The sequence below is a fragment of the Gorilla gorilla genome, chromosome 4 (genome assembly GCF_029281585.2).
Source record: "Gorilla gorilla gorilla isolate KB3781 chromosome 4, NHGRI_mGorGor1-v2.1_pri, whole genome shotgun sequence".
In the NCBI taxonomy this organism is placed as follows: domain Eukaryota; kingdom Metazoa; phylum Chordata; class Mammalia; order Primates; family Hominidae; genus Gorilla; species Gorilla gorilla.
Window position 1 is genome coordinate 103,048,569 of NC_073228.2, and position 12,300 is coordinate 103,060,868.

The 12,300-nt window shown below is 34.6% G+C and overlaps 1 protein-coding gene and 1 non-coding gene across 3 annotated transcripts in view; one reads left to right on the forward strand and one right to left on the reverse strand.

Moving 5' to 3' along the window:
• The window catches only part of CHD1 (chromodomain helicase DNA binding protein 1), a 74,208-nt gene that overhangs the window by 30,965 nt on the left and 30,943 nt on the right, over positions 1-12,300 (reverse strand). For both annotated transcript variants that reach the window (XM_055387287.2, XM_031011276.3), the window contains exons 11-17: positions 11,403-11,530; positions 10,430-10,646; positions 8,774-8,863; positions 7,599-7,789; positions 6,708-6,896; positions 2,937-3,099; positions 1,942-2,094 (exon numbers count right to left, since the gene is read on the reverse strand). In XM_055387287.2, the coding sequence (XP_055243262.2) occupies positions 1,942-2,094; positions 2,937-3,099; positions 6,708-6,896; positions 7,599-7,789; positions 8,774-8,863; positions 10,430-10,646; positions 11,403-11,530 (1,131 nt within the window). The remainder of the gene's footprint in view (positions 1-1,941; positions 2,095-2,936; positions 3,100-6,707; positions 6,897-7,598; positions 7,790-8,773; positions 8,864-10,429; positions 10,647-11,402; positions 11,531-12,300) is intronic.
• Positions 3,593-3,695, forward strand: LOC115934777 (U6 spliceosomal RNA). Its single transcript, XR_004070531.2, has one exon. It is a non-coding gene; the product is annotated as a U6 spliceosomal RNA (small nuclear RNA).

A 12,300-nucleotide genomic window follows, 5' to 3' on the forward strand; every position in this document is an offset into this window, starting at 1 on the left:
AAATTATTGAGCCCTACCCCAGACCTACTGAAGGTGTTTAGCAAAGGCCATCCAGTTAATTCTGATGCACACTAAAGTTTGAAAATTATTGATGTGAAGCATCATGGGTTCTAGTCAACAGCCAGCAAATGAGTATTTTATTCACTTGGTATCTTGAGCAAGTGATTTGACTTTTCTCCACAAACTTTTTCACCATGTCAGTTCCGCTTTAAACAAAACAGACATAAGAGTAGTCCCTCCTTCATAGACTACAGAGAACTCAGTGAGAGAACACAGGAAAACATGTAGCACAGTGCCTACAACATACTGAACGCTTATTAAACATTAGCTGCTATTTCACTTTAGAAATGGCAATGATTTTATAATTATTAACTGGTTATAGACTAGAAATAACTTGTCTACTATGATACATGCATTTAACCGACGAATTAAACTAGTATTTTGGGAATCCATATGCCTACCTTTGCTTTGTTACTATATGAATTTTAACTCTGCGAAGAAAAACATAAACATTTTAAATGATGTATTCTAAGTGGTTTAAATGAAGTGCTCTTAATTATCACCTACTCAAAGTAGGAAAACTGATGTCTATTAAGGTTTTAAAAAATTAATTTTTCTTTTCCACTAAAATACAAATTAGTACAAATTTTAAGAATAGTGGCATCTCATTACTGTGGCATGACCAAATAAAATTAAAAATTATTCTCTCCAGGAAGTGACCTAGGAATGAGAAGGAATTAGCGGCAGAGAAGTGGCGCTTACTAACACTCAAAATTAGTCAAACTAATTTTTCGTTTGACCATGTACACAATAATTTGTTTAAAAACAAATCAACACAGGGCAGAAGAGCAAGGCAAACGGAAGGACAGGAGGAATAGCTAAAGGCTACAGTTTCTTTCTGATGAAAATGTTCTAAAACCACCTGTCGAACAATTATACGTATCTGTGAACATAGTAAAAACCACTGAATTGTATACTTTAAATGAGTAAACTGTATGATATGAGAATTACGTATCAATAAAGGTGTTTTCAAAAACCTCAACTAACGGTACTCTTCTACGTTTTCTCCTAAATGACTGCAATTATTTCTCAATGATATTCATATCACCAAATACCTGTCCTTCTTCACAACACTTACCAGAACTGTAATGTTACATTTATTTGTAATCACCTGCTTGATGTCTATCTCCTGTAAGAGATTATAAGCTCTGACAAAGCAGGGATTGTGTGTTCAGTCCCATTATTATAATTTTACTGCTATTTTACTATCTGCACTAAATATACACCATTTACTAGCTGTATCTACATAATGTCTGCTATGTTCCTAGTACTGTTCATAAAACTGCTTTGAGAATTAAGTAATTAGATGTAAAGTACTGAAAACAGCACCTGACTTTAAATACTCATCAATATTAGCTTTAGTTATATTGAATGAACTTCAATATAAATTTTGAATAGATGGAAGGGAATTTTGGTCTTTAGTTTCTTCTGTAAAGTTGTCTAGTTTTACTCAACAAACCCTGTGTCAGATAACTATGAGCACACCAATCATCAGAATCTTGGCAGCATTCACATTCAGAGACTACTGGCTGTTTTCCTCATTCAGATTAAAGACTAAAGGCTCCCCTGCTTTTAGATCTATCCAATCAAGAAAACTCTGCCTTAGTTCAGTTTTTAAAATCTAAAGCAAGCATAGAAGAAAAAGACAGAATTAAAAGAAAATAAAAATCACAGGAAAGGAAGAAAAATTGTTTTGTTGCAATATGTAAAGCCAAGAAAAAAAGGGAATGACAAATATTTTTTAAAGCAGATACATCTTTTTAAAGAAGTACAGTTTATATAAAAACCTAAACACTTATAAAATAATTTCAAAGTTAATTCTGTAAAATATGCACAGGAATTAGATAAAATTTAAAACAACAAATACAATTAAATGCTTACTTGAAAGGGGAATTGACGATATTTCAAGTATTCTGCAAGTATATCTAACATCCGCACCATTTGCGAAAAAATAAGAACTCGATTGCCTCGTTCTCTTAGGCGAATTAATAGCTTGTCAAGAAGAATCAATTTTCCGCTACTACGAATTAAGTGCTACAGAAACAATAAATTCAAGTTGTTATATGTTAAAAGACATAAATGGTAAGTTGTCCACGTAACACTTTAGTTGCCTGAATTATTTTAAATTGAGATTTAAAATTTTCATGTTAGAAAACAACTTATTTCACTTTTCAAAATTTTCTAAGACCTTTACCATTTCACTCTATGACTGAAGCTAAAATACTCTTTGCCATATCACACCTAGGTTTTGTTGTACTGTCGGGGAGGAAAAAAGTACTGTTCACTCTGTTTGGTAGTTACTATACCACAGTGTTTCTCCAAAAATCTTAGCTGAAGAACAATTACATCAGAAGCAGCAGCAACTAAGCAACCAAAGGTTTAAAAAGAGTAAGCAAATGCATTCTAATGTATTAATTCTAGATGCTGATCCTAGCCCTTCAATGCACTACAGTGGCTGGATTGCAGCTGTGCCTTCACACTTCTCACTTATCTTCCAGAAGTACCAGGAAGGGTTAACAGATGTGAGGTCAAGATGTCCTTTAGATTACCATTTACCAAATCACAAATGCAGCACAATTACTATTAACGATTTTTTTCATAATTATGAACATACTGTGGGATTTTCTTGCTGGATAAGTTATTATAGGCCATGGTTTGAGAGACCTATTTTTAGAAAGTTCATCAAAATAATTACATAAATTAGAATTTTAAAGTCTTTTCTACAAAGATTAATAACTGAGACCATTATAGAAAGGCACCATTAACTAAAGAGAACTTTTATCCAATATGTTAAAGCATTGAGCCATTTTCGATTGTAAGCGAAATCAACATTTCTAGAACTTTATCACAAAGTAACAACATTTAAAAATTCTTACTTGTAAGGCCTCCTGTTTATTATAGAATTCATTATTATCTGGTGGTTTAATGAGGTAGCAATGGTTACAACATTTCTTTAGCTCCATCATAATGTTCAAAAAGCCTGAGGTACTGCCCTTGGAACCTTTGCTGAGGGCTTTGTAATTCCTAGTTAAAATCCATCTTAAAAAAAAAATTATGAAAATGATGTTTAGCAGAACAATTACCAAGATAAATTCTAAAAGCATTAAAACAAACAAACAAAAAAGCCAAAGGTAGTACCAAAGTAAAACTGTACCGTTATAAAATTCACAGCTGTATATACAATGGACCAAACCTCTTTCATAATACTCATGAGAACACAACTTGTTTTCTGAACCATTAGCTATACACAGAACAGGCTAATGTAACATAATTATTACAGTGTATTAATCCTTTCCCCTCAAATTTGCTAAAAAGATGGTCAGCTGCATTATTTATCTGAATCTTCTTACAACTTTTACTGCATTAGACAGCTAATGAAACTGAATATTTTGCATGGACCTAAAAGAAACCTGAGGATACCTGGTTTTAGCCATGACTGCCTTCTCTACATTGCAATTACACAATACATATGCAACTTATAGAAAACATCTTGGTGCTATTTTACTACTCCAAACTATATGTAACAATTCCTGTGCTCACTTCGGCAGCATTTATACTAAAACTGGACCAATACAGAGATTAGAATGGTCCCCGTACAAGGATGACATGCAAATCCATGAACACTCCATATTTTTGTATATATATCCCATGAATACTACACAGCCACAGAAAAAAAAGGATGAAATAATGCCCTTCAAATAAAATAATATCCGTGGATGGAGGTGTAGACCATAATCTAAGTGAATTAACACAGAAACAGAAAACCAAACACCGCATGTTCTCACTTGTAAGTGCAAGTTAAACACTGAGCACACATGGACATAAACATGTAACAACACTGTCGACTACTAGAGGGGGGAAGGAGGGGAACATGGGTTGAAAACTACCCACTGCGTACCATGCTCACTACCTGGATGCAATATTACCCATGTAACAAACCTGCACATATACCTCCAGTATCTAAAATAAAAGCTGAATTTAAAAAAGAAAAGAAAAATTTCCTCTCACCATGACCTTTTCCACCTTTTATTTTCTTCCTTTTTACAAGGTCAGTTTTTGAAGGGACTTGAAAGTCTCAAATATCTAGTGTACATACTCTTTTATTACCATTCTTTACCACTAGTTATACAGGCAGTTCCCCAAAACCGGAATGAAAAGCAAAACGAAACCCATGGACAATGCTCAATGCCCTAAGAGGTAATCAAGAATAAAGAATTATTTTTCCTTATCCAGAAAAAAATTATTATTTCTCTAGAGGTAAAAATTCTAAGAATTTTTCCAGAAATTTATGGCAGTATCTTATTACCTTAGTTGCCAAAAAGTACCTTGAAGAGTTTAAGTTCAACATCCATGATATATGACTAGCACTAAGAGAATTACAGGTGAATGTGTCTTCTTCCTACTTTGACTTTTCTTTCAAAATATTCTACAAAATGCATTACTTTTTTTAAAGAACCCCATAACAAAATTAGATAATCACCATTGTGTACTACAAAATATACTCGTCATAATTATTAATTTGAATATTATCAAGCACCTACATCTACCTACCAATCTATAGGAAATACAGTGGATACTGTTAAACTATTTTAGAGGGAAGTACTATGCAAAATCTAGATTGTGGAAAAATTCTACAGAATAACTGTTTTCCCCATCGTATAAATTTTAACAAAAAAGAAGTACCTATAGATAATAAACTCAGAGACAAATCAATTGCCATATATGAACCTATCTCAATCCCAATTCGAGTAAACGTAAACAAATTTTTTGAGACAACAGAGAAAACTTGAACACTGATACTGAATATTGGTATCAAGAAATTGATTCTGGGCCGGGCGCGGTGGCTCACGCCTGTAATCCCAGCACTTTGGGAGGCCGAGGCGGGCGGATCACGAGGTCAGGAGATCGAGACCATCCTGGCTAACACGGTGAAACCCCGTCTCTACTAAAAATACAAACAATTAGCCGGGCGTGGTAGTGGGCGCCTGTAGTCCCAGCTACTCGGGAGGCTGAGGCAGGAGAATGGCGTGAACCCGGGAGGCGGAGCTTGCAGTGAGCCGAGATCGCGCCACTGCACTCCAGCCTGGGCGACAAAGCAAGACTCCGTCTCAAAAAAAAAAAAAAAAAAAAAAAAAAAAAAAGAAATTGATTCTGCTGAGAGAGCAATAATTTCCTAAATTGTGAAAATTTTAAAGCGGGTTATTTATTTACTTAAGATGGGGTCTCACTCTGTCACCCAGGCTGGAGTGCAGTGGCATGACCTCGGTTCACTGCAACCTCTGCCTCATGGGCTCAAGCAATCCTCCCACCTCAGCCTACCAAGCAGCTGGGACCACCTGCACCCACCACCACTCCTGGCTAAGTTTTTTGTATCTTGAGTAGAGACAGGGTTTTGCCATGTTGCCCAGGCTGGTCTCAAACTCTTGAGGCTCAAGTGATCTGTCTACTTCAGCCTCCCAAAGTACTGGGATTACAGGCATAAGCCACTGTGCCCAGGTGATACTACTATTTTTAAAAATCAATTATTAGAAATACACAGAAAAATATTTATGGAAAAATTTCCAATCTGCTTCAAAAGGACAGGTACTGAGGGAAATGGGGATGACCAGAGATACATAAAAAGACTGGCATGAGTTGAAAGGGAAGCTGGGGCTGGGCACAGTGGCTGATACCTGTAATTCCAGCACTTTGGAAGGCTGAGGCGTGTGGATCACTTGGGGCCAGGAGTTCAGGATCAGCCTGGCCAACATGGCAAAACCCTGTCTCTACTAAAAATAAAAAAATTAGCAGGGCATTATGGGGCACACCTGTAAACCCAGCTACTTGGGAGGCTGAGGCACCAGAATCATTTGAAACCGGAAGGTGGAGGTTGCAGTGAGCCAAGATTGTGCCACTGTACTCCAGCCTGGAGTACAGAGGGAGACTCTGTCTCAAAAAACAAACAAACAAAAAAAGAAAGAAAGTGAAGCTGAGTCATGGGTATAAGAGTTCATTAAATTATCCTATTTTTGTATATGTCTGAAATTTTCCATAATAAAAAGTTATGCAATTAAGTATATTCTTTCAAATGTATGGCACCTATAGATTTACCATAGAATATAAATGTTTCTGAAACTCAAAATGCATGTAGCAATATATTTCCTTTTATGCAATTAAATGTTTAAACAGATATTAGAACAGATTTTCCTTTCCGATTCTTTGAAAAGACCTACTGTATAGATCTTGACATACAAAATTTATACCAGCTATGATTTGTTAATACTCTTCAAAAAGCAGCAGAGCCTAAAATTTTGTTCTAAGTTTCTTTTTTTGGCCTCTATCTGTTAATTGTCATAATCATATAATACCTTCATTATTGTGGAAATCCTAACACTTAAACTCTTTATAAGGTAACAGTATGATATATAGGAAAGCAATTAATTATGTGTTAGAAGATGAATTACTCAGTGTTGTCACTCATAATTTTGGATATGTCATTAAATCTCCTTTTGCCTCCTAACGACACAGAATAAACTTATTCTGAAACTCGAGAATTGCAACTGCTCTAAGACACTATTGTAGAGAAGGTGGGGGCACCAAAAGCAGGACACAGACATGGAAGGTTTTCAGAATTAAAAGTTCAGAACTGTGTTCTGTGTACAGCTTACTTGTAATATTGTTTCTGTAAAGCACTCATTTCCATTCTTAAAATCTGCTCAACCTTGGCAGGAAGAGATTTTTCCACATCTTTCTTAACTCGGCGTAACAGAAATGGCTCAAGCTCCTTGTGAAGGCTTGCATAACCATATTCTCTCCCTTTGCCATGTTCTTCTTCAAAATCTTCCCAGGAAGAAAACCTTTAAAATTTAAGAAATTGGAAAAATTACTAGAAAAAATCAAATTGTGTATGTTGTGTATGAACTTTTTTTTTTAGGGGAGTCATTTATAAACAAAATGCTACAGATTTTTAGAAAAAAAAATTAGCTAAACTTAGTTACCTCTAAAAATCTCCCTCCCAAGAAGATGCATGATGAAATATAATTAGTTGTTTTATAAGTTATGATTCTTGAATCAAGTGAATATGAAGTATTTTGAAGTATGGGAGTAATCATCACTAAAATATTTCTCAAAAAAATATACCTTTAAAGTTCTGGACCTACTGAAAGAGAACAAGTAGTGACCTTTGGGAACTTATTTAGCCTTGTCTAGTCTAGTTTTCCTCATTTAGAAAAAGGGATTACCAGCACCTCATTCTTGTTACTCCTACTGTTAAACACAAAGAATGGTACTGTGTTAGTTTTTCAAACAAGGTGTATTTTGAAAATGTGCAAAATCAACTGTTGTGATTTATTACACATGGCTTAAGTTTATTAACAAAATTGAAAAATTCAAATAGTATTACAAACTACCTGACCTCATTTTCCTTTTTAAAAAATTCTTAGTAATCTGTGATCTAATCTTTTAGGGCAATAAAAACTCTTACTGACCTTATTGCCTGGGTTTATTCCCACTAAACATAATATCCACACAATATGATTAAAATTGTAAAGTTGTCTTACTTTTCTGGCATAATGAAATGTAGCAAAGACCAGAGCTCTTTGAGGGAATTCTGTAGAGGAGTTCCAGTGATAAGGAGACGATGATTGGATTTAAAATCTATTAAAGTTTTATACAGAAGGGAGTCATCATTCTTTAATCGGTGTGCTTCATCAACACCTATAAATGCCCAATTTAGACCTCCAAGGAATGCCTTAAAATAATAGAAAAACAGTATTTTGAGAGAAAAACGGAATTCAAATTTAGCCTTCCCATTTAATCTGAACTCAATTATTAAAATGAAATAAAAAAACAAACTTTGTCTAACTTTCAAATAAAAAATCGTAATCTCAAGATTACAATACACAAGTAACTCAGCACATATTCCTTCTATGACAAATTTAACCACTAGAATGTAATATCAAGCCAAAGTTTTTATTAGCTTATAAACTGATAATTAACGGAGAAAAATCAGCAGTGTCATTTAAAATTTTTACAAAAGGTTTTTAGCCTAACCCCAATAGAAGCCTCTATTAATGTCAATATGAAAAAAAACTATGACACAAATTCAGAACAGTGTCTTATTCCAAGTGTAGGTACAATTCTTTGTACAACTTTTATGAACTGTAGAACTCTCTTAAACTTAGGTCTCTGAGTTAGAGCAGGCCTGATTCCACTACTTAAGAGCTGTGTTACCACAGCCAAGTTCATTAAATTCTTTGAGACATTTTTGAGACCGATTTTCTTTTCCATAAAGTAGAGAAAGTGAATATAAAGTAGATGGAGGAATTAAATAAGGCAGTATCTATAAAGCCTTCACTGCTTCACACAGTGGTAGCTTAATCCTGTTAGGTATCTTCCTCTTCTTTAAAGAGCTTACAAATCAATACACACTATAACAAACTGGTTTCATTCGATTGAGTTGGCAAGCTTTTTCTAAGAAGAGCCAGATAGTAAGTATTTCAGACTTTGCAGAAAAATATATGGTCTCTGTTACATATTTTTTCTAAGACCCTTTAAATGTAACCTTTCAAAAAGGTAAAAACCATTCTTAGTTCAAGCACCATTAAAAAAATAAGACCACAGGCTATAGTTTGCTGACTCACGATTTAGGCTATTCTCTCATCTTGTCCACAGCATATGATAAAGAAAAAACTGATATACAAGAGACAAAAACACGTGAGAAATAAATACATACCTTATCCTTTAATAAAATTTCATAAGTTGTTAATAGTATATTAAATTTTAACCGTTTGGTCTGATGATGCGTCCATTCATGAGTTCTTATCTATTAAGAAATTTGAAGGACAATTTTTAAGACAAACATCAAGCAAATTACACTTTTACTTACATATCTAAAAATTAAAATCCATTCAAATATGTAAGTAACTATTAATATATGTTTATGTAATAAAAGAGTTTTTGTGTTTTTTTTTTTTTTTTTTTTGAGACAGAGTTTTGCTCTTGTTGTCCAGGCTGGAGTGCAATGGCGTGATCTCGGCTCACTACAACCTCCACCTCCCGGGTTCAAGTGATCCTCCTGCCTCAGCCTCCCGAGTAGCTAGGATTACAGGAATGCACCACCACGCCCAGCTAATTTTGTATTTTTAGTACAGACAGGGTTTCTCCATGTTGGTCAGGCTGGTCTCAAACTCCCAACCTCAGATGATCCACCTACCTTGGCCTCCCAAAGTGCTGGGATTACAGGCATGAGCCGGCATGCCCAGCCAGAGTTATTCTTTATATAGTCCAAAATGCTATGTAAATCTTATAAATAAAACATAAATACCACAGCATTTCTTAAAAAATGAAGTAAACACAATTTTAAAGCACATCTTTCACAAACGAAAAGGTCTTATTTAAGAAAACATAAGTGATTAATTCATTTAATAATGTAATGTTTATGGATGAAATATGATGTCTGGGGTTTGCTTCATAGTAACTAGGAAAGTCATGTGTAGAGGTATAGACAAAACAAAACTAGCAGTAAATTTGTGAAACTTAAGATAAGAACATGAGGGTTTATTACATTCTTCTGTCTGTTCTCATGTATATTTGAAATTTTCCATTAAAAATGTAAACTAGGCTGGCATGGTGGCTCACGCCTGTAAATCCCAGCACTTTGGGAGGCCAAGGCAGGTGGAGCACTTGAGGTCAGGAGTTTGAGACCAGCCTGGGCAACATAGTGAAACCCCATCACTACTAAAAATATGAAAATTAGCCGGGCCTGGTGGCAGGCGCTTGTAATGCCAGCTACTTGGAAGGCTGAGGCAGAACAATCACTTGAACCTGGGAGGTGGAGGTTGCAATGAGCCGAGATCACACCACTGTACTCCAGCCTGGATGACAGAGTGAAAACAAAACAAAAAAAAAGCCCACCAAAAAAACAGTCAAATATATATACAAAGTAACACTAAACCAAAACTGACTTTGTTATAGTCAATTAAACATGTACTGAGAACTTATTTGTGGCAAGTTCTATGCCAGAAACAAAGACTGTTATACAGACCAAAACAAAACAAAACCCCTCATCCTTGTTAGGCCAAGAACGGTGGTTCATGCCTGTAATCCCAGCACTTTGGGAGGCCAAGGGAGGCAGATCACTTGAGCTCAGTTCAAGACCAGCCTGGGCAACACAGCAAAACTCTGTCTCCACTAAAAAATATAAAAAATTAGCCAGGAGTGGTGGCATGCTCCTGTGGTCCCAGTTGCAGTGAGCCAAGATCATACCACTGCACTCCAGCCTGGGAGACAGAGTGAAACCCCATCTCAAAACAACAACAACAACAACAAAAACACTTGATCTCAAAGACAAGTACATTTTGATTTCTACATTTACAGGGAAACAACTTACCATGTTTCTGCTGTTAATGTCACCTAAATAAACCACAGCATTCATTTGAGAAGCCCATGTCTGAATTTCCCTTTGCCAGGAAGTAAGAGTGGAGAGCGGTACTACCAATAAAAAAGGTCCATATAATTGATGTTCATGAAACAAATAATTCAGAAATGAGATCGTCTGTATTGTTTTTCCAAGGCCCATTTCATCAGCGAGTATGCAACTATTTCCTCTACAAAGTTAAAAAAAAAATTAGCATGCAAGGAAATATTCAAATATACAAAGAAACCTTTTTACATCATGTGTATATGTTTTTATGAAGTTAAATAAAATTAATCTGATAGGTATTATACAGAATATACCACTTTTATTAACTACAAATAATAAATGTAAAGGTATCTGGCTAAAGACTTAATCACTAATGCTGTAAGAAAAGTAAAAGGAGATGACCGTTTTGGGCCAGAAGAGGCTTAAAGATTAATAGTATTATGTTTAATCAATTATGAAGCCAATAATGCAATTCATCTACTAGTAGTAGAGTCCAGATATATTAAATAAGTAAAAAGTATATAGGAAGAACACAGATTAAAAAAAAAAACTATAGCTAAATTGCAACCGAGATTCACAAAAGTAGAGTGGGGGCCATAGAAGATAGAAAAAAAATGTAGAAGAGTAAATGGATATTAAAATAACTAGGAAAAAGAGAAATATTCCAGGAATAGCATGGGATGAGAACAGATATGCATTTTGATTTTTAAACTGAATAAAAACATATTTTAAAAAGGCAACAATCAACTTAAACTCCAACTCCACCGGATTTTCTTCCTAGTATGTAGTAAGTATTGTTTATATAAACTAGGAAATACAAAGACTAGCATATAAACTGCCAAAGAGTCTTATCCTTTATGTAAATGGAAATCTTTTCTGAATCCTGTATTGGTAAATTCTTACTCTGTCAAATTAAATAGATGATTCAAAATATACTTACTTGCACCAAGAATGAGCAAGCCAATTTAAACCATTCAGTTGATAATCTCTTAATTCTAAGCCCTCATGTCCTCCAATATAGGATGGCTGCTTCTTCAGGGCTACAAACCTTGGCCTTTGTTTTAATACCTTCAGTAGAAATAAACATTATTATGTAGAGTTATTAAATATAAGAAATTATACTAAAAGATGAAAGCCTCAGCTTTACCATAAATTCTTAAATTTCATCTCTAATCATCAAGCTCAGAGATTCCATTACTCAAAATGTACCTGAGGATTCAGTCAATACTGTTTTCTACTACTCTACAAAAATGAACAGTGAAATATTTTGCCTTCTTTTTTAAACAAAAATTTATAGAGAAAATTAACTTCCTGCCAAAATATGTCTCATGTATTTCACAAGCAAAACCTACGTTAAGTTGTTCAAAACCATCACTCCAGCCTTAAGCTACAAACAAACCATAAAACTGGCTTAGCTTACCGTTCAATTTCTGAATTCCAAGTTATCCCTATGAAGAATGTAATTCTTGTAACAAGGAAAGAAAGTCTAGTAGTCCGTAGATCTCAACACATCACTAGTAACTTTGGATAAGTTACAAGGATGCAGAAAGTATTGTGCAAGGTAGTTCTGGATACTTTCCTATATCACTCTCCTTTTTCTCTACCTTCTAAGAAAATATCCACTATCTTTAAAATTGAGCATATCTCTAGTTTCCAAGGGTTTTTTTCTGTTTATTCTCCCAACCCTTCCTGACAATCACCATAACCAACTCATCTTTCTGACATAGTGATGCTCAACAAGATAAAAGACAACACTTAAGAAGATACATTGACAAAAACATCATTTACAATTTTTTTAAAAGAGAAAGTTTGAAATAAAAAATTATAAAACTAAAGCT